This window comes from Galeopterus variegatus, unplaced genomic scaffold, assembly GCF_000696425.1.
Source record: "Galeopterus variegatus unplaced genomic scaffold, G_variegatus-3.0.2 Scaffold7410, whole genome shotgun sequence".
Taxonomy (NCBI): Eukaryota; Metazoa; Chordata; class Mammalia; order Dermoptera; family Cynocephalidae; genus Galeopterus; species Galeopterus variegatus.
The window spans coordinates 20,527-42,156 of NW_007733521.1; the positions used below are offsets into that span (position 1 = coordinate 20,527).

A 21,630-nucleotide genomic window follows, 5' to 3' on the forward strand; every position below is an offset into this window, starting at 1 on the left:
GAATGAACAAACAGGTAAATATTTATCAAACAAAGACAAAAGATAAATCTCTAGAAACTGACCCTAATGAAATGGAGATATCTGATATAACTGACAGAAAATTGAAGATAACCATTATAAAGATGCTCACCGAGGTCAGGAGAACAATGCATGAACAAAGTGAGAATTTCAACAAAGAGGTAGAAAACTTAAACAAATACCAAACAGAATCATGGAGCTGAAGAATACAATGACTGAACTGAAATGTTCACTGCAGAGGTTCAATGGCAAACTAGATTGAAAAGAAAGATCATTAAACTTAAAGACAGGTCACTGGAAATTATTCATTCAGAGGAACAAACAAACAAACAAAAAGAATGAAAAGGGTCAAGAAGGACTAAGGGATGCATAGGAAACTATTAAGAGAAATAATTTATGCATTGTTGGAATCCCATTAGGAGAAAAAGGAGGAAAGAAGACAAGAAAGCTTATTCAAAGAAATAATGGCAGTTTCCGGTCAAGATGGTGGAATAGACAGTCCCCAGCATCACTCTCTCCAACCAATCAACCAATTTACAACTATTAAAAAGCAACAATAGCCAAGCTGGGGCCAACAGAGCTCAGGGGAAGAGTAGAAGAGACCCACAGAATTCATGAAGGCGGGAGAAGCCACGATGAGAGAAAGAAAGGATCACTCCCATCATTTTGAGCCCCAGCTGCTTCAAGGCTGGAGCTGGTGAGCACACGGAGCAAGAGCTGGCAAAAGCCACCGCTGTGCCCTTCCTATGAAGTTGCTTGGAGGCAGCAGGGGAGAAGAGGGCCTTGCCCCCCCAGGGCAGCAAGACCCACACAGAAGCGAGGAGCCACAGACAAGTGAAAAAAGGAACCACTCAGATGCCAGTGAGTCATTGCAAGGGACTGGCACAGGGCCCATCATATGGGAAGTGTTTGGAGTACAGGCAGTGGGGGAGATGGACCCCCTGGGGGAACACTGGGATACAGCATGGACAGGTGATCTGTCCTCCAATCAGCACAGGTCCACTCAGTGGAGACTAGTCAGGAATATAGAACTGCAGGGGGGGCAGTTTGCTGAAAAGACTCAGGCCCAGACTGCAGTTTCCCACAAACAGAGTTTACCAGACCTCATGAGACCTGGAAGTATATACAAGGTCAACCATTAAAACCTGAGCTGCACCAAAAGCCTTCCGCAGGGAATCAGCAGCAATGAAGCAATTTAGCTCAATCACGGGGCTCAAGTGCTGGTCCCCACAAGAAGTTCCTCCATTTTGGAAGTAAGCAAGGGACAACAAATTAGTTCCAGTGCAGAGTTTAAGTGGTGGGAATAGCAAATAATCCAACACAAAACTGAAAGAAAAAACAAAATACCCACAGATCAGAGACAAAGTTTGATATTAACTAGTAAAGGTCTAACACCACCAGAGAAAACCATAGTGGATTGAATTATGTCCCCCCAAAACTAACTGAAGCTTGAACTGTGTCCCCCAAGTTTTATGTATTAGAAACTTAGCCCCCACTGTGACTGTAAAGAGGGTGGGAAATCCGATTATGGTAATTGTAAGGTGGGGCCTTGAAGAGGCAATTAGATTATAGGGCCATGCAGTGGTGAATGGATTAAAAATGGTGGTCAGGGGAGTGGTTCTGAGGACTTTTAAAGAAGAGGGAGGAGAGTCTGTCTTTTTCTCTCACTGCTCTCTCTGCTTCCACCATCTTGCAATGTGAGACCCATGGGTTACTGTCACCACTACCAGATGGACTTTGGACTTACCACCCTCAGAAACTGTAAGCAATAAATTTCATCTTCTTTATAAATCACCCAGTGCAATGTATTTTGTTGTAAGCAACAAAAATGGACTAATACAAACACTATAAAACCTAGAAGGACTGGAAGCCCCCTGGACTCCCAAGCCAGGGAGGATAGCTGATGGCCTTAGCCATGCCCCCAACCTCCACAAGCAATCTAATGATGACCACTGAGCAGCCACTGGAAGTGTCCCCAGCCCTCTCTCTTTTTTTTTTTTTGGCTGAGGCAGGCAATGATGTACCTAATAGCTAGAAACTGCTGACCACCCTCCCTAGCAGACAGCAAGTCCTTTTTTGAGGGGACATGGGTAGTAAATCTCTGTGCCTACCACAGAAAATAACTTTTAAAGAAAAAAGTGAAATTCCAATTTGTTGTCTTAATAGATAATTTGTTGTCTTGGAAATAATACCAAAAATAACATCTTTGAATTCTCAATATAAGTTTTTGTAAGTTTTGTGACTCAATCAGAATTAGGTCACATGGAGCCAGAGGAAGCTGAACCCAGCTGCAACCAGGTAAAGAGCACACCAAAAACACTACTTTCACATGAGTAGCCCTTCATAGCTACTTTAATTGCCACAGCTGCTGCAAAAGCAGCTAGTCTCTACAGCAGCAGTCACAGCCACTGTACAGATGGCATGCCAGACTCTCAACTTCATTGACACAAGGAGAGGCACCAGCAGAGACCAAAAAAAAAGAAGAGGTCTTCTTCCTCTTTCTCCACAAAGCACACTCCTGAGTAACAGGAGAAGTATCTAATTTATGATAATAGGGGAGGACTTGATCACCAGGCAACAAACCACTAGAGGAACAGTTAATCTATCAGATGGAGAGAATGAATCTTTGGTTATTGGAGGGGGGAGGGGAAGGGAGAGGAAAAGGGAAGAGACTGGATAAGGGACATAAAAGATAAATATGATTTGTAATAATGAATATGCTAATAAAAAATAAAAAATAAATAAAAAAGGAAGAGCATATAAAAAAACCAAAAACAAAAAACAAAGGAATAATGCCTGAAAACTTCCCAAATCTGTGGAAAAAAATGGACATCCAAATCCAGGAATCCCAAAGAAAACTGAACAAGATGAACTCAAAGAAATACACACTAATCAAATTGTTAAAAGTCAAAGAGGGAATTTTGCAAGCAGTAAGAGAAAAGTGACTCTTCAAGTACAAGGGAGCCCCCTTAAGATTATCAATGAATTTTTCAGCAGAAACCAGGCTGGCCAGAAGGATGTGGGGTGATATATTCAAAGTGCTGAGAGAAAAAAAAAAGAGCCAAGAACACTATACCCAGCAAAGCTATCACTCAGAAATGTTGATAAAATAAAGTCTTTCTCAGATGAGCAAATTTAAGGGAAGTCATCACTACTAGACTAGCATTAGAAGAAATGTTTAGGGGAATCCTATACCTAGGAGAGGAAAAATGATAAAAAAACATTATGAAACACATGAAAATATAAAATGTACTAGTAAAACAGATACACAAATTAGAAAGAAAAAGGAATCAAACCTTACCAATAAAGAAAACTACCAAAAAAAAACCTTCCCAGACAAGCAAAAGCTGAAGGAATTCATCACCACCAGACAAGCCTTACAAAAAGTGCTAATGGGACTTGTTCAAGTCGAAAAGAAATAATACTAAACAGCAACATGATAGCTTAAAAAAAAAAACACACACAGAAAAAGACATCAAAAGAGAAAAAGAACAAAAGAACTATGAGACAAACAAAAATCAATGGCAATAGTAAATCCTTCCTTATCAATAATTACTTTAAACATAAACAGATTAAACTCTCCAATCAAAAGAGATGGAGTCACTAAATGGATAAATAACAACAACAAGATTCAAGTACATGCTATCTACAAGAAACACATTAGATTTAAGGACATACAAACAGAAAGTGAAGCGATAGAAAAGATATTCCATGCAAGTGACAACCAGTAGAGAGCAGGGGTGTTTATACTTAGACAAAATAGACTTTAAGGCAAAAACTGTCATAAGAGACAAAGAAGAACATTAAATAATAATAAAAATATCAATTTAACAGAAAGACATAACCATTACAAATATAAACATCAGAGCACCTAAATATATAAAATAAACATTAAGAGAATTGAAGGAAGAAATAGACAGCAATACAATAATAGTAGGAGACTTCAATACCCCATTTAAAATAATGGGGTATTGAAGAGATCAAGAGACAGAAAATCAACAAAGAAACAGCAGCCTTGAACAACACTATAGTCCAAATGGATCTAGCTGATATATACAGAACATTCCACCCAACAGCATTAGATATATGTTTTACGAAGTACATGAAACATTCTCCAGGATAGATCCCACATTAGGTCACATAACAAGTCTTAACCAATTTAATAAGACTGAAATCATAGCAAGTACCTTTCCTACCCCAATGAAATAAAACTATAAAACCAATAGCAAAAGAAAAACTGAAAAAATTCACAAATATGTGGGAATTAACACACTTTTGAGCAACCAATGGGTCAAAGAAGAAATCAAAATAAAAATAGAAAATAACTTGAGAAAAATAAAAGTAAAAATACAATACACCAAAACTCGTAGAATGCAGCAAATACAGTACCAAGAGGGAAGTTTATAGCAATAAACACCTATATTAAAAAAGAAAAAAGATCTCAAATAAACAATCTAACTTTACACCTGAAGGAACTAGAAAAAGATAAACAAACTAAGCCCAAAGATAGCAGAAGGAAGAAAATAATAAAGATTAGAGCAGAATAAATAAAATAGAGAATAGAAAAACAATAAGAAAAAAAATCAATGAAACTAAGAGTTTGTTTTTCAGAAAAAAACCAAAACTGACACATCTTTAGCTAGATTAAGAAAAAAGAGAAGACTCAAAATCAGAAATGAAAGGGGACAACAACAGATACCACAGAAATAAAAAAGATCATAAGAGACTACTATGAAAAATTATATACCAAAAAACTGTATAACCCAAAAGAAATGAATAAATTCCTAGAAACATACAATCTACCAAGACTGAATCAATCTACCAAGACTGAAGAAACAGAAAGTCTGAGTAGCCATATAACTAGTAAGGTGATGGAATCAGAATCAAAAACCTCCCAACAAAGAAAAGCTTAGGACCAGATAACTTCATTGGTGAATGCTACCAAACATTTAAGACCAAACATTTAAAGAAAAATTAATGCCAATCTTTCTCAAACTCTTCCAGAAAATTGAAGAGGAGGGTACATTTCCAAACTCATTGTAGGAGGCCAGCATTACCCTGATACCAAAGCCAGATAAAGACATCACAGTGAAAGAAAACTACAGAGGAGCGTAGGGATCTCAGGAGCCGAGGGCAGCTCTCAGTGACACTGCATGGGTGGTACACCACAGCCACCACCACCATAAGGGCAGTCTGCTGCCACTGCCCAGAAAGGCAGCCCACCACCACAGCAGCAGCCACCACTGATGCAGCAGTCACCACTGCCATGCAGGCGGCCCACTGACCACTAGACTGCATTGACACAAGGAGGGTCACCAACAGAGCCTGGAGAAAGAGCTTGTTAACCTCTTTCACAAGAGTGCCCAGGGTCACCCACCCCAGTCAAAGAATGAAAGGGCACACAAATGCTTCTCCCAATAACTCAAGAGCTCACCTACATCCTTGACAACCCAATACATTGTCACTAACCTCAGCAAGAATCACTAAGTGCCCCAGCGCCTAGACGATGGAGGCACTCACATGCAACTCCAACACTGAATATAGCCAAAGCACCTACATGGAGACTACACTACTGCATCTACCCGGAACCAATACTAAAACACCTTCCTCAATGGTCAATATAAAACACATTTACAGGAGGAAGTTTCTCTCCTCAAATCCCACCCCAGAGGAAGAGAAGAAGCAACTTTATCAGATGACCAGACATCAATGTTGTGATACTAGAAATACAGAAAACCAAGAAAATATGACACTACCAGAGGAATAAAATAATTCTCAAGTACAGACCCCATACAGCAGGAAAACCCTTGAAATGACTGAAAAGAAATTCTGAGCAACAATCTCTTTCTTTTTTTTCATCTTCCTTTTTTATCTCTTGGCAGCTGGCTGTTGTGGTTATCCAATCCCTTGACCTTGGTGTTATATCACTGAGCTCCAACCAATTGAGCTATCCAGCCAGCCCCCAAGCAACAATTTCAATGAAACTCAATGAGACAAAAGAAGATTCAGTTAGATAACACAACAAAATGAGAAAAACTTTCCAGGATATGAAGGAGGAAATTTACAAAGAGATTAATACCTTAAAAAAGAATGTAGCAGAATTCCTGGAACTGAAGGATTCATTCAATGAAACAAAAAGCAACCAAGAGATTAAGCATCAGGCTAGAGCAAGCAGAAGAAAGAATTTCTGATCTTGAAGATAGTCTTTTTGAAATAATCAAAGAGGACAAAAAAGAAAAAGAAAAAATAATTTAAAAAATGAAGAAAATCTAAGAGAACTATTAGACAAACTTAAGTGCACAAAAATCATGGATGTTCTGGAAGGAGAAGAGAAAGGAAAAGGCATTAAAAACACATTCAATTAAATAATAGCAGAAAACTTCCCAGATATAGGAAGAGACATGGATCTTCAGATCCAGAAGGCTCAAAGATCCCCATACAGATTCAATTCAAAAAGGTCCTCTCTGAGACACATTATAGTCAAACTGACAAAGAGAGAATCCTAAAAACAGCAAGAGAAAAGCATCAAGTCACCTATAAGGGAGTCTCCATCAGACTAGCAGCAGAACTCTCAACAGAACCTCTACAGGCCAGAAGAGAATGGGATGATATATTCAAGGTACTAAAAGAAAAAACTGCCAGCCAAGAATACTATATACAGCAAGGCTATCCTTCAAAAATAAAGGAGAAATAGTGTATTTCCCAGACAAACAAACACTGCAAGAGTTCACTACCACACAACCAGCCCTAGAAGAAATCTTCAAGAGAATCCTGCATATGGAATCCAAAAAATGGTAATCACAACCATGAAAACACAAGAAAGAAAGAAAGAAAGAAAAAAAAAAAAAAAAAACAACCACTGTAGAACAAAAATACAATACAAACAAGAAAGAGAAAGAAACTATATCTTACCACTTCAAAAAGCCAAAGACAAACAATAAAAGGGGAAGAAAGGAACAGAAGATATTTAAAACATCCAAACACAAATTGATAAAATGCCAGGAGTAAGACAATACTTTTCATTAACAACCCTAAATATAAATAAATTAAATTCCCTACTCAAAAGATACACACTGACTGATTAGATTAAAAAGCTATACCAAACCATATGCTGTCTTCAAGAGACTCACCTGACCTGTAAAGACACACACAGACTAACAATGAAGGAATGGGAAAAGATATACCACACAAACGGAAACCCAAAATTACTCCTGCTTGTCAGATAAATTAAGACTTTATTTTAAAAGCCATAAAAAGAGACAAAGAAGGCCATTATATAATGATAAAGAGATCTATCCAGCAAGAAGACATAACAATCATAAATATATGTGCACCCACACCGGAGCACGGAGATATATAAACCAAACATTACTAGGCCTAAAGAAAGAGATAGACCCCAATACAATAACAGTAGGGGACCTGAACACCCATCTCTCAGCACTGGACAAATCAGCTAGGCCACAAATAGAGAAACACAGCATATAAACTACACTTTAGACCAACTGGACCTGGCAGATATCCAACTACAGAATATATATTCTTTTCATCAGCATATGGAACATTTTTCACAATAGTCATGCTAGGTCACAAATCAGGTCTCAACAAATTTAAAAGAACTGAAATCATTTCAAGTATCTTTTTGGACCATAAATGGATTAAAACTAGAAATCAATAACAAGGGAAAATCTGAAAACTATACCAATACATGGAAATTCAACAACATGGTCCTGAAGGACCTATGGGTCCAAGAAGAAATTAAACAGGAAATCAAAAAATTTCTTGAAATTAATGAAAATAAAGACATATCATATGAAAATTTGTGGGATACTGCAAAAGCAGCACTAAGAGGGAAGTTTACTGTAATAAATTCTTACATTAAAAGAACAGAAGATTTCAAATGCACAACCTAACCTTAAAGAACTAGACAAACAAGAACAATCCAATCCCCAAATTAGTAGATAGAAGGAAATAATTAAGATCAGAGCAGAACTAAATGAAATAGAGACTCCCCAAAATGATAAAAAGGTCAATGAAACAAAAAGTTGTTTTTTTAAGAAGTTAAACAAAATAGACAAACTATTAGCTAGGCTAACTAAAAAAAGGAGAGAGAAGACTCAAATGACAAAAATCAGAAATGAAAAAGGAGACATTACAACTGACACTGCAGAAATACAAAAAATCACTAGAGACTAGTAGAAACAAATATATGCCAACAAATATGAAAACCTGAAGGAAATGGATAAATTTCTGGACACATACAACTACCAAGACTGAACCAAGAAGAAATAGAAAACCTGAACAGACCAATAACAAGCAACGAGACTGAAGCAGTAATCAGTAGTCTCCCAACAAAGAAAAGCCCAAGACTGAGGGCTTTACTGCTGAATTCTACTAAACCCTTAAAGAGAAATTAATACCAATTCTCTTCAAATTATTCCAAAAAATGGAACAGAGGCCACTCTCCCAAACTCATTCTATGAGGCCAGCATCACCCTATACCAAAATCAGACAAAGATATAACAAAAAAGGAAAACTTCAGACCAATATCCTTGATGAACATAGATGCAAAAATTCTGAACAAAATATTAGCAAAGAGAATACAGCAACACATCAAAGAAATTATACACCATGATCAAGTGGGATTCATCCCAGAGATGAGAGGATGGTTCAACATACGCAAGTCAATAAATGTAATTCACCACAGCAACAAAATCAAGGACAAAAACCATATGATTATCTCAACAGATGCAGAAAAAGCATTTGACATAATTCAACATCCTTTCATGATAAAGACTCAAAAAATTAGGTATAAAAGGAAAGTATCTCAACACAATAAAAGCCACATATGACAAACCCACTGCCAATACCATCTTGAATGGTACATGACAAGGATGCTCACTCTGACCACTCCTATTACTATAGTATTGGAAGTACTAGCCGGAGCAATCAGGCTGGTGAAAGAAATAAAGGGCATCTGGATTGAAAAAGATGAAGTTAAACTGTCCCTCGTTTACAGATACCTTGATCCTTTATATAGAAAAACCTAAAGATTCTACAAAAGAAAACCTTAGAGATGATAAACATTTTCAGTAAAGTTGTAGGATACAAAATGGACTTGCAAAAATCAGTTGTGTATTTACACTCCAACAACAAACTAGCAGAAAAAGAAATCAAGCACTCAGACCAATGAAACAGAATAGAGAACCCAGAAATCAACCCACATACTTCCAAGCCAACTGATATTTGACAAGAGCAACAGGAGCATACATTGGGGAAAAGACTGCCTCTTCAATAAGTGGTGCTGGGAAAACTGGACATCCATAGGTAGAAGAATGGAACTAGATCTGTACCTCTTGCCATATACCAAAATCAACTCAAAATGGATTAAAGACTTATATATAAGATCCAAAACTATAAAACTCCTAAAAGAAAACATATGGGAAATACTTTAGGGAGTGGGCAAAGACTATGAATAAGACCCCCAAAACACAGGAAACAAAAGAAAAAATAAACAAATGGAATTATATAAAACTAAAAAGTTTCTGCACAGCAAAAGAAGCAGTTAATAGAGCAAAAAGACAACCTACAGAATGGAAGAACATATTCACAAACTATGCATCCAACAAGGGATTAATATCCAGAATATACAAGGAACTCAAACAAGCTAACAGTAAACCAACAAGTAGCCCGATTAAAAAATGGGCAAAGGATCTGAATAAGCATTTCTCAAAGGAAGATATACAAATGGCCAACAGACACATGAAAAATGCTCAGCATCACTAAGCATCAGCAAAATGCAAACCAAAACCCAACTGAAATATCATCTCATCCCAGTTGGACTGGCAAGTATCAAAAAGACAGAGAATAACAAATGCTGGTGAGAATGTGGGAAAAGGGGAACCCTCCTACACTGTTGGTGGGACTGTAAATTAGTATAAAGTCATTATGGAAAGCAGTATGGAGGTTCTCAAACAACTATACATAGAACTGACATATGATCCAGCAATCCTGCTGCTGGGTATATACCCAAAGGAAGGGAAATCATCATGTTGAAGGGGATACCTGCACTCCCATGTTTATAGCAGCTCTGTGTGCTATAGCCAAGTTATGGAACCAACCTAAATGTCTATAAATGAATGTCTAGATAAGGAAAACGTGGTATATATACACAATGGAATGCTACTCTGCCATAAAAAGAAATGAAATTCTGCCATTTGCAGCAACATAGATGAACTTAGAGAAAATTATGTTAAGTGAAATAAGCCAGGCACAGCAAAAGACATACCATATGTCCTTACTCATAAGTGGGAGCTGATTAAAAAAAAAAAAAAAAAAAAAAAAGATACAACAATCACGATAATTCTTTGAACTTTTTTTTTTTAAGATGACTGGTAAGGGGATCTTAATCTTTGACTTAGTGTTGTCAGCACCATGCTCTCCCAAGTGAGCCATGGGCCGGCCCTTTCTTGAACTTCCAAAACGAGAGAATGGAACTGAGGCCACCAGGGGTGGGAAAGGGGGAGGGGAAGTTAGGGAGAAATTGGTAAAGGGCCACCAAAAATGTTTACAGTATGTAATGATCAAAAAAAAAAAAAAAAAAAATAGGGGCCAGCCCGTGGCTCACTCGGGAGAGTGTGGTGCTGATAACACCAAGGCCACGGGTTCGGATCCCATATAGGGATGGCCGGTTAGCTCACTGGGTGAGCGTGGTGCTGACAACACCAAGTCAAAGGTTAAGATCCCCTTACCGGTCATCTTTAAAAAAAAAAAAAAAGAAAAATAGAATGGGAGACAATATTTGCAAACCATATATCTGATGAGGTTAGTTTCTAAAATATATAAGGAACTCATACAACTTAGCAGCAAAAAAACCAAAACAAAACAAACTAATAACCCGATTAAAAAACGAGCTACAAATTTGAAAAGACATCTTTCTAAAAAAGACAAAAGTATATGAAAAGATGCTCAATGTCGCTAATCATCAGGGAAATGCAAATCAAAACTACAGTGAATTATCACCTCACACCTGTTAGGATGGTTATTATCAAAAAAACAAAAGACAGAAAATGCTAGCAAGGAAATGGAGAAATTGGAACTTTTGTACATTATTGGTGAGAATGCAAAATGGAGTAGCCACATGGAAAACAGTATAGGGGTTGCTCAAAAAATTAAAAATAGAACTACCATATGATCCAGCAATGCCACTTCTGGATATTTACCAAAAGAACTGAAATCAGGATCTTGAAGAACTATTAGCACTAGGCTGGCCGGTTAGCTCAGTTGGTTCGAGTGCAGCCTTATAACACCAAGGTCACAAGTTCGGATCCCCACACTGGCCAGCCGCCAAAAAAATAAGATTAAAAAATAAAATAAGTAAAATAAAATATCAACATTGAAGAAATATTAGCACCACAGTGTTCACAACAGCACTATTCATAATAGCATCTGGAAACAACCTAAATGTCCACTGATGTATGAATGAATAAAGAAAATGTGTTATGTACATACAATGGAATATTATTCAGCCTCACAAAAAAAGGAAATCCTGCAATATGAGACAACATGGATGAAACTTGAATACGTTATGCTAAATGAAATAAGCCAGTTACAGAAGGATAAATACTCCATGATTCCACTTATGTGAGGTGTTGAAAATAGCCAATCTTGGGGCCGGCCTGGTGGCGCACTGCTACAGTGCGCTGCTTGGGAGCCGGTGGCGCTCCCGCCGAGGGTTCGGATCCCATATACAGACCGGTTCCCGCTCAGTGAGCGAGGTGCGGGAGCAACGCCGAGGGTTGTGATCCCGTTGCCGGTCCCGGTTCGGTACGGGCGCGACACTGAGGATTGCGATCCGTTGCCGGGCACGAAAAAAGACAAAAATTAAAAAAAAAAAAAAAGAAAATAGTCAATCTCATAGAATTAGAGAGTAGATGGTTGTTACTAGGGGCTGGGGTGGGGGAGGGAAATGGGAAATTGCTAATCAGTGGACACAAAGTTTCAATCATGTAAGATGAGTAAATTTTAGAAATCTGCTATACAACATTGTGTCTATTGTTAACAATATGAGGGGTCTCCAAAAAGTTCATCGAAAGATTTGTATTACCTTTTAATTCTATTCTTCCATAAACTTTTTGGAATACCCTCATATTGTACTGTGCACCTAAAAATTTGTTAAGAGCCTTTTGCCATGTAACATCCTGTGTTGCTGACCACCAAGAAAGCGGTCCTCACCAGATGTGCCTCACTGGACCTTGGACTTCCCAGCTTTCAAAACTGTGAAAAATAAATTCTGTTTATCTATAAATTAAAAAAAAGAAGTTTAAGAGAGTAGATCTCACATTAAGCGTTCTTACTACAGTAAAATAGAAATTAAGAAAAAAGAGAGGACAGCCCTTCTCCCATTCCTCAGTTCTGCTGCCCAGGATATGTGCTGGCTCTTGCTGCTATTCTGGACTGTAAAAAGGTAAGCTGGAAGGAGCCTGCATCTCTGGGAACCATAGAGCTGCCACAGCAGCCCAGGAGGCCTTCCTTTAGACTTCTTTTACATGATAAATTTCTATGTTGTGTTAAGTCGTTTTTATTTTGAAGTTACTATTATTGGCAGCTGGGGAGGAAGAAGGTAAAGCAGCTGTCCTGCAATTCCCTGTGTGTGTGCGTCTATGCGTGTGTGTCTATGTGTGTGTGAGGGCAGAGGAAGATACTCCCAGGAAAAACAAAAGAAGGCAAGTGGCTCTGTCTGTCTAATCTCTTCCGACTTGATCTCCAGGTAAATAGACTGGGGGATGGTAAACTACAGCCCACTGGCCAGCTGTCTATTTTTGTAAATAACGTTTCATTGGAACACAGATATACTCATTTTTTAATGTATCGTCTATGGCTCCTTTTGTGCTATAATAGCAGAATTGAGACTATATAGCCCTCAAAGCAGAAAATATTTAAAGAAAAAGTTGGCTGATCCCTGAAATAAACTTATAATGATACTTTCTACAGGGAAGAGTACGATATGTCCTGGTAAGGATTACTTACAGTAAATAAACCCATAATCTATGAAGCATGGCTCCCTACTGACTGTCACATAAACCATACAACGATCTGGGGTATAAAATGGAGATGTTTAGCAACTTAAATGCTCCTGCTGTAGACTGAATGCCCCCTGCCTCTCCGCTCAACCTCACTGAAACTTCAATCCCCATTGTAACTGTTGGGGGTGGGAAATCCTATCATGGTAATTGAAAGGTGGGACCTTGAAGAGGTGATCAGATTGCAGAACCATGCTGTAAAGAACAGATTAAAAATGGTGGTCATGGACATGGTTTGGAGGGCTTTAAAAAGAGAGTGAATGAGGAGGTTAGTCTCTCTCTGCTCCACCATTTTTGTGATGTGATATTCTGCTGTCACTGTCACCACCACCAAGGCTCTTACCAGATGTGTTCCCTGGACTTTGGACTTCCCAGCCTCAGAAACTGTAAGCAATAAATTTTGTTTTCTGTATAGAATACCCAGTTCTGTGTATTTTGTTATAAGCAACAGACACAGACTAACACAGCTCCCTACTGTGTGAGGTAGGATACCCACAAAACCTCACGTGAAGACCTCATCCGTTGAACTTTCTGTTCTTAAATTCTGTTCTGTCCCATTACTCTCTTTCTCTATTCCTGTGCCAGTATCCATACTATTTGTTTACTTTAGGAATACAGCTGTATGGTTGAAGAATTAAATAAGATCATGCTGAGCTTTGTTTTTGATGGATACCAAACTCATCTTGCTGCTCTCTTACTTCTCTGTGTGAAGTTATATAAAATTTGTATGTTTTGTTATGTAGTGGATGTCAGTGCTCTACCCCAAACCCCTTGGATCCTTTTACCATTTTTTGGTTATTTTCCCTACAGCCTTCTTGGCTCAAATACAGAGAATTTTAGAAATGCCTGTGAATTTGTGGCTGCCAGGATGGCCCTTATCCTATGACTGAAGTGTGCAACAGTATATAGACTCCAGCTCCCTTGCCTGAAGTAAGGATAATTCTGAAGCATAAGCTTCATTCCAGAAATCCTTTGCATGATCAGGCTTACTCTTTGCAGGATGCTGAGAGCTCAGCCTTGGTTGGCTTCCTCCCTTCTCTGTCCTGCTTTTCCCACTCCCTTGCTAGTTTCTTCTGGGAGAACTTCCTTTATCACTTGCACACAAACCTTTGTCTCAGGATCTGCTGCTGGGAAACCTGACTTACAACACCTAAGGAGAAGCAGAGAATTAATACAAATTTACCTTTTAAAATTGATGTTGAGATTGGCAGTCATGACAATTCCCCCAGCTAACAATGCAGTCATACCAGTAGTAGCATCAATTATGGTTGCAATGGCACCTCCGTGAAGAAATCTAGTTACAACAGGAGGGGAAGAGAAATGTTTTTAGAAGTTCTGAAAACAGAGAGCCACTCAGGAGAAAAAAATTATCCAAGTATCTTCACACAATTTACTTATGAAAGGTTCACTTAGTCCACATTAAGTTTATTGAATGTCAGATAAAACCCATATCCCTAACTTTATTTTGTTCATAGCATAATAGTGTAGTTTTAAGCATTTGTAATAAAACTGAAACTTAATAGTAATCAGATCACAAGCAAGTAAAAAGCTAAAATATAATTTAGAAAATTTATATTATGTTATTATCAAATAAACTATATACATTCATTGTGTAAAAATTTAGAAAATACAGATAAGCAGAAGAAAAATTTAAATAAAAATTTTAAGGCCCATAATACTACTGACTAGTCAGTGATAAGCCACTGTTGACATGTTAATGATACTCCCTCAAATTATACTCTAATTGCCCTATGTCCTATAATAATATATATATATCCTTTAATATTGTTTGAAAAATATTAAAAATTTAGATAATATATCCTTTAATAATATATTATAAACATCTTTCCATGTCAATAAATATATATCTGCATTACCACTTCAATGCCTTCATTATAGTCCATGGATATATTGGGGTGCTATAAGAAAAAATGTTTTAGATCCACACTTCTAGGCTATCATTCTTACCCAGGTACTCCTTGTAGGTAAGGACCTCCTTGAAACAAGCAAACTATCCTTTTCTCAGCATCATTACAGAACATTGCATATTCGAAGCCAAGGCCATCCTCAAAGCTTCTGGTGAAGAGCTGGCCATGTACCGTTTGTTCGTTCATAAACTTTGGGTCTGAAGGGACATGAGGGGGATGGCATGAGAAGCAGATATGAGAGAAGTGCCATGACAGAGCTAAGCACCTGTTCCCTGCTGGAATCACATTTCAGTGGGTGACCGATTAAAATGTCAACTGGGGCCGGCCCCGTGGCTCACTCAGGAGAGTGCGGCACTGGTAGCACCGAGGCCGTGGGTTCGGATCCTATATAGGGATGGCCGGTGCACTCGCTGGCTGAGCGTGGTGCAGACCACACCGTGCCGAGTATTACCATCCCCTTACCGGAAAAAAAAAAAAAAAAAATGTCCACTGGGTGCAAAATGGGAGGGTCCAAAAGAAACAATATACAATCTTTGTTCTTGTGGAGTTAACAGCGTAACTAGGGACAGAGTAAACATACGTGAAATAAAAAAAAAGTACTTATCCACACATGGCAATCAGGAAATACAGTATGTATATAAAGCTACCAGTGTACGAATAAAATGGTAAGGCATAGACAGAAACCTTTCTTGGAATAAATGTGGTTTAAATGTTATTTAAAATAAATAAATAATGTAACAGTAGGAGAAAGTTTTACTGGAAGACATGAGTTTAGTCTGTCAGTTATACTGACTCAGAAACAGGGCCAGTTCAGCCCAACATTCAGTGTGATTGTGACTCTAAGCCCCCAAACTGGGGGTTAGAATAATTAGGGTTTATGAAATCAAATTAGTGGGTTGTAACCAGACTTTAAAGAGAAACAGACTATTTTACATATATTCTGAGTAAGTACTAGTGTACTTGTTTACAGTTTTTTCACTTATACAACTATGTGCAAGTTGGGTGTTTTGAGTTCAGTAAAAATGTAGGTCACTTCAAAATAAAGACTGTAAAGCTACTGCTCTAAAGGAAGGATGTATTTGTCCTTTCATATTTTTTTTTTTGGAAGCTGCTTGGTATAGGGATCGAACCGTGGACCCTGGTGTTATCGGCACCATGCTCTAACTAAACGAGCTAACCAGCCAGCCCTTGTCTGTTCATACCTATTTAAAAATTTAATCCCTCATACTCTTAGCTTTCTTTTATAGCCCATCATAATTTTCCATGCATAAAATTGTCTAAGTTTCTTTTATTTCTGCTGAATTTACATTTACAAACTTAGAAAAAGATACGACATAAGAAGATCTGGGAGAAGTGGGGAAGACAGGGGAGGATGCCTTGGCCTTATGCCACAAGCATCCTGGGAGTAGGTACCCTATTTTTTAGACTTTGTATGCCCAACAACTGGCACAGATATGCATACGCTATATGTACTCCGGCAGTTGTTGAGTAAATTAATGATTCAGAGGGCCAGACAAAGAAATTTAAAACTGAGGATCAGCATTATGGTATAGTGGAAAAAAAACCTTACCCTGGGAGTTGGGAAAGTTAAATTCCTGGCTTATCTCTGGCCTAGAACTTGTTCTTTTGCTCCATACTTTATCCATACAATGAGGAAATAAACCTAAATGACCTCTAAAATGTCCTCCAAATCTGACATTCTGGAACTTCAGGATAAGGTAAGCATCAAATCCTTCTAATTTTTTACTTAGAAGTTGAAAATTCCTGGTCTAGATTACTAAACCTGGAGATTATCTCATAAAAATGAGAAAAATAAGGATGATGGAACAAGTTTGTTAGAAATGCAGAATCTTGAGCTCTACCCCTGACCTTCTGAAGCAGAACCTGCATTTTAACAAGATTCCTAGGTGCTTCATATTCATTTTAAAGTCTGAGAGGTACTAGTCTTTTAAGATGAGGGATAACAGTGAAGGTAGTGGAGGAGCAACATAATCAGATTTGCATTTTGAATCACTCTGACAGCTGGGTGGAAAAGGGCTTTGAAGAGGATAAGAATGAGTCAGGAGATGAGTTAGAAGACCACTGTAACACTATAAAATCACAATCACCAAATTTATCGCTAGGTGGAGTGATTTTCTCTAGTAGTGCTCAGTTATACGATGGTTTGTACAAAGAAGAGATGGGAGATGATTAGAGTCATCCAGGGCTGGGGTTTTCCTAGGTAAGTGGGATAGAGAAATTCAGATAGAAGAGGGCTAGTCTGTTCAATGACTCAATGAACAGAGATATCTTAATGAGATCACAGAATTGTTTCTGAGGGGCCCTTGAACAAGTAGGCTGGAAGAGAAAAGGCTGTGGTAAGAAAACAGGATGTCTGGGGCTAGCTGGTTATTTCAGTTGGTTAGAGCACGGTGCTGATAACACCAAGGTCCACAGTTCAATCCCTGTGTTGGCCAGCTGCAGAGAGAGAAAGAGAGAGAGAGAGAGAGAAAGAAAGAACACAGGATGTCTACACGTGTGCATTTGTAGGTTGTAGACCTTCTGAAGATAAGGCTCAAGATATTCATGGGAGTGGCTGGGACTGGCAGGGAGAAAAGTTCACAGGTGACGAGGAAGCAAATGAAGTGAGGAGCCACCGTGGATGCCAGAGTTGCTGAGAATGGTGGCGGAGTTGGGTAGAGGGGAAGACAGTTAACCAGGTGCTGAAATACTCAAGCCTTGAGGGAGAGGTTAGTAGATGACAGCAACGAGGAGGGAAGAGGAGGGTGATAAAATCAAACGGTATATACCCCAAAGGAACAGAGGGTCTTCTAAGATGGGGGATAAATAATGGTTTGAAGGCAAGTGTGGGCAGCAGAGAGCCTCAAACTCCTTTTGATTCTGAGATGGTCAAGTTTCAGTCAAGAGGGGGTGGGAGGCTTAATGAGGGATTGGACAGAACCATGTAGGAATGGAACCCCAGAAAACATTGACATTTAAGGAGCAGGTAGAAGGAGAGAGGGAAGATTAGTCAGAGAGGCTTATGAAAGACAAAAGAGAAAAAATTTCAAGGAGAATGAGACCATCAGGGAGGTACAGCATAATAAGGGCTGAACAACGCCTACTGAACTTGGCACTTAGGTTGCCAGTGGCTTCAGTGAAGACATTTCAGCAGAGCCGTTAGTGTAGACTGCACTGGGGCAGGGACATTCAATTAATTGTGTGATGTGGTGGTAATTGTTAGAATGGGATCAGTAATACAAATTGCTATTTTTTTTCCTTTATTCATAAAATAGAATAATTCTAATCTCTTATCAGAGATTCTACAAAGAAAATTAAGAACTCTACCATTTTTTCTTGGTTAAAGTAGTTTTATTTTTGTTTCATTCATTCCTTCAGTAAATATTGAAGTATCTACAATGAGGAAACTGAGGCACAGAAAGGTAAACTACCAAAGTCACATAGCTTGAACTGTGGAACCAGAATTTGAACCCAGGCACTAAATTTCAACAATTAAATTAGGAAGTTGTCGGCTTTTGGATGGCCTCTAAAACCATGAGACTGAATGAGATTACCAATGGAGTACAGAGAAGAAAAGAGTACTAAGAACTGAGACTCTAAGAGTACTAAGAACTGGGGGATCCCTAACATTAAAAATTTGAGGATGAGGGGCCAGCCCGGTGGCGCACTGCTACAGTGCGCCGCTTGGGAGCGTGGCGGCGCTCCCGCCGAGGGTTCGGATCCCACATACAGACCGGCCGCTCACTGGCTGAGCAAGGTGCGGGCACAACACCGAGGGTTGTGATCCCGTTGCTGGTCCCGGTCCGGTACGGGCGCGACACTGAGGGTTGCGATCCGTTGCCCGTCACGAAAAAAGACAAAAAAAAAAGAAAAGAAAAGAAAAAAATTTGAGGATGAGGAGGAACTGGCACAAGAAACTGAAAAGGAGGGACCAGTTAAGTGGGCAAATGTGGTGTCCTGAAAGCCAAGTTCAAGGAGAAAGGAGTTACCAGCTGTGCCAGAAGCTCAGAGATGGTATTACATTTAGCAACATGAAGGTCACTGGTGCCCTTGACAAGTGTAGTTGTGATAGAGTGGGGGAGGATATGTGTGTGAGAGCCTGACTGGTGCGGGTTCAAGAGAGACCAAGAAAAGAGAAAAAGGCAGTTGTGGCACATCTGTATGCTGATAAGAAAGATCCAGCATAGAGAGATATCCTTAAGTAGGCCAGAGGGGATGGGGCGCAGTGCACAAGTGGAAGGCGTGGCCTCCCCTAAGAGTATGGACAGTTCATTCACAGCAGGAAAGAAGCAGAACCTGAGGCACAGATGCTGGGAGGAGTACACATGAGGCAGCAGGAGCTCGGAAGTGCTCGTCTGACTGCTTATTTTCTCTTAGTGAAATAGGAAGTGAGATCAGCTGAGAGTGAGAATGGGAAAAAAAGTATTAGAGGCATGAAAAGAAAGAAAAAGGTAGGAAACAGTCATCTAAGAGAGCAGGAGAGTGAACAGACTAGGAAAATATGAAATATGATCGTCAGGCAACATTTAAGGGCCCACTTGAGGTCATTTTTAAAAAACCATCACAATCCCCAAACTACGATCTAAAGATGTGTTTATGTGATTAAAAGATAACAAGTAACTTGGAAATGTCTGTATAAAGTCCATGAGAAGGGGGCTGGCCAGTTAGCTCAGCTGGTTAGAATGTGGTGTTGTAACACTAAGTTCAAGGGTTTGGATCCCTGCACCAGCCAGCCAACAAAAAACAAAACAAAACTCCATGAGAGCAGGAACCCCATCTGTGTACTCAGGCCTATTTCAGGAATACAATGCTTGGCATTGCACAGATGCTAAACAGATATTTGTTGAATGAATAAATACTGTATGTTGCAAATAAGAAACAAAAAAGGTCTTTACCAGCTGATTCTAAAAACGAAGAATGTATTAGGTATACGTACATAAAGTTCTTCATTTAGGTTCAATAAGTTGGTCACATAGGTGCAGAAGAGGTGAAACAAATATTTCACATGGAAGACAGGGTGTTAGCTGACTGTAAGCCAACACATGGCTCTTATTCTGCCCGGATAGAACATAATCTGAGTTCCAAGTGTAGTTCTGGGAAACATACACTAAGAAGTTTTCTGGCAGACTGGAACATATCCTGGGAAGAGCAATCAGGAATGTGAAGAGACTGAAATACTCTCTGGGAGAAATGACAGAAAACAACAGGGAAGATGGCCCAACAAAGAGAAGAACTGTCAGGTGCACAGGCGTGAGATACAAAAATCTAATTCCTGCACATGCAAGCATGCCAAGTGAAAGAATCATGCTTATTCTGTGTGTTACTGAATGGTAGAACTCAATAAATGGGTGAAAGTCACAAGAAATATTATAGCTCAATATAGGAGAAAGTAGAAATCACTAATAATTATAGCTGTTCAAAATGGAAGAAGCCCCTTTGTCTAAAGTACCCCATCATTGGAGGGGTTCAAGTTAAATTCAGATGACTGATTTAAGGGTTAATGCAGAAAGCAAGAGGAGGCAGAAAAAAGGTAGACCGTAGTAGTGGTTCCCAACCCTTCTTCCAGACCCAAACAACTGAGGGAGCCATTGTCTTTTCTTCACTAGCAGTGGCTTAATAAAACTGTGAGCTCCACCAGAGAGGGCACCTCATCTGTTTTGTTCAGTGCTATACCCCAGTGCCTAGCACAGTAGCTGCCACGGAGTAGGTGCTCAATAAATATTTGTATAAAGAAGGTTAGTTATTCTCAAGGGGGAATAGGAGGAAGAAGTACTCGAGATAACAACCCTTAAGTGATTCTGATGGTATCTTAGCATGACCAGACTAAATGATCTTCCAGGTCTCAACTCTCAGATTCTGTTCATCTGTTTATCCTGATTTGATTTATCTAATTAACCTGTTTTAATAACTACCCATACTTATAAAACTATTTTTTTTTGGTGACTGGCTGGTGGTACAGGGATCCGAACCCTTGATCTTGGTGTTATGAACTCCTTACCCTAACCAACCGAGCTAAATGGCCAGCCCTGTAAAACTCTTTAAACTAATGGTTCCTAACATTTTTAGGTCACGGACTCCTTTGAGAATCCTGTGAAAGCCACTGATATCTCCTTTAAAAAATAGACATTCTTTGGGGAGGGGAAACTATTAATTTCTGAGTGCTTATCTGAAAGAATAGTGTACTTTTTGCATTCTCATAGGGGCAGGTGCTGTAAATTTTTGTTTTTGTTTTAAATGTAAAAGTAATTTAAGAGCCTGATTAGGAATCATAGTATCTTCTAAAACAGTAGATAAAGTTGGACATTATTATCTTCATTTAAAGGGAGATAAAAGGACTGGACACAGATTTCATGAACATGACCCCAAAAGCATGGGCAACCAAAGGAAAAATAAACAAATGGGATTATATCAAACTAAAAAGCTTCTGCACAGCAAAAGAAACAATTTTTTTTTTCCTTTTTGTCTTTTTTCGTGTCCGGCAATGGATCGCAACCCTCAGTGTCGCGCCCGTACCGGACCGGGACAGGCAACGGGATCGCAACCCTCGGTGTTGCACCCGCTCCTCGCTCAGCCAGTGAGCGGGAACCGGTCTGTATGTGGGATCC

At 39.0% G+C, this 21,630-nt stretch overlaps 1 protein-coding gene across 1 annotated transcript in view; it reads right to left on the minus strand.

The window, feature by feature from the left end:
* The window catches only part of LOC103607425 (acyl-coenzyme A thioesterase THEM4-like), a gene marked incomplete at its 5' end in the record, with an annotated part of 45,278 nt that overhangs the window by 20,059 nt on the left and 3,589 nt on the right, over window positions 1-21,630 (minus strand). Inside the window, 2 exons of the mRNA XM_008591928.1 lie at window positions 14,281-14,391; window positions 15,066-15,222. Of these exons, the coding sequence (XP_008590150.1) occupies window positions 14,281-14,391; window positions 15,066-15,222 (268 nt within the window). The remainder of the gene's footprint in view (window positions 1-14,280; window positions 14,392-15,065; window positions 15,223-21,630) is intronic.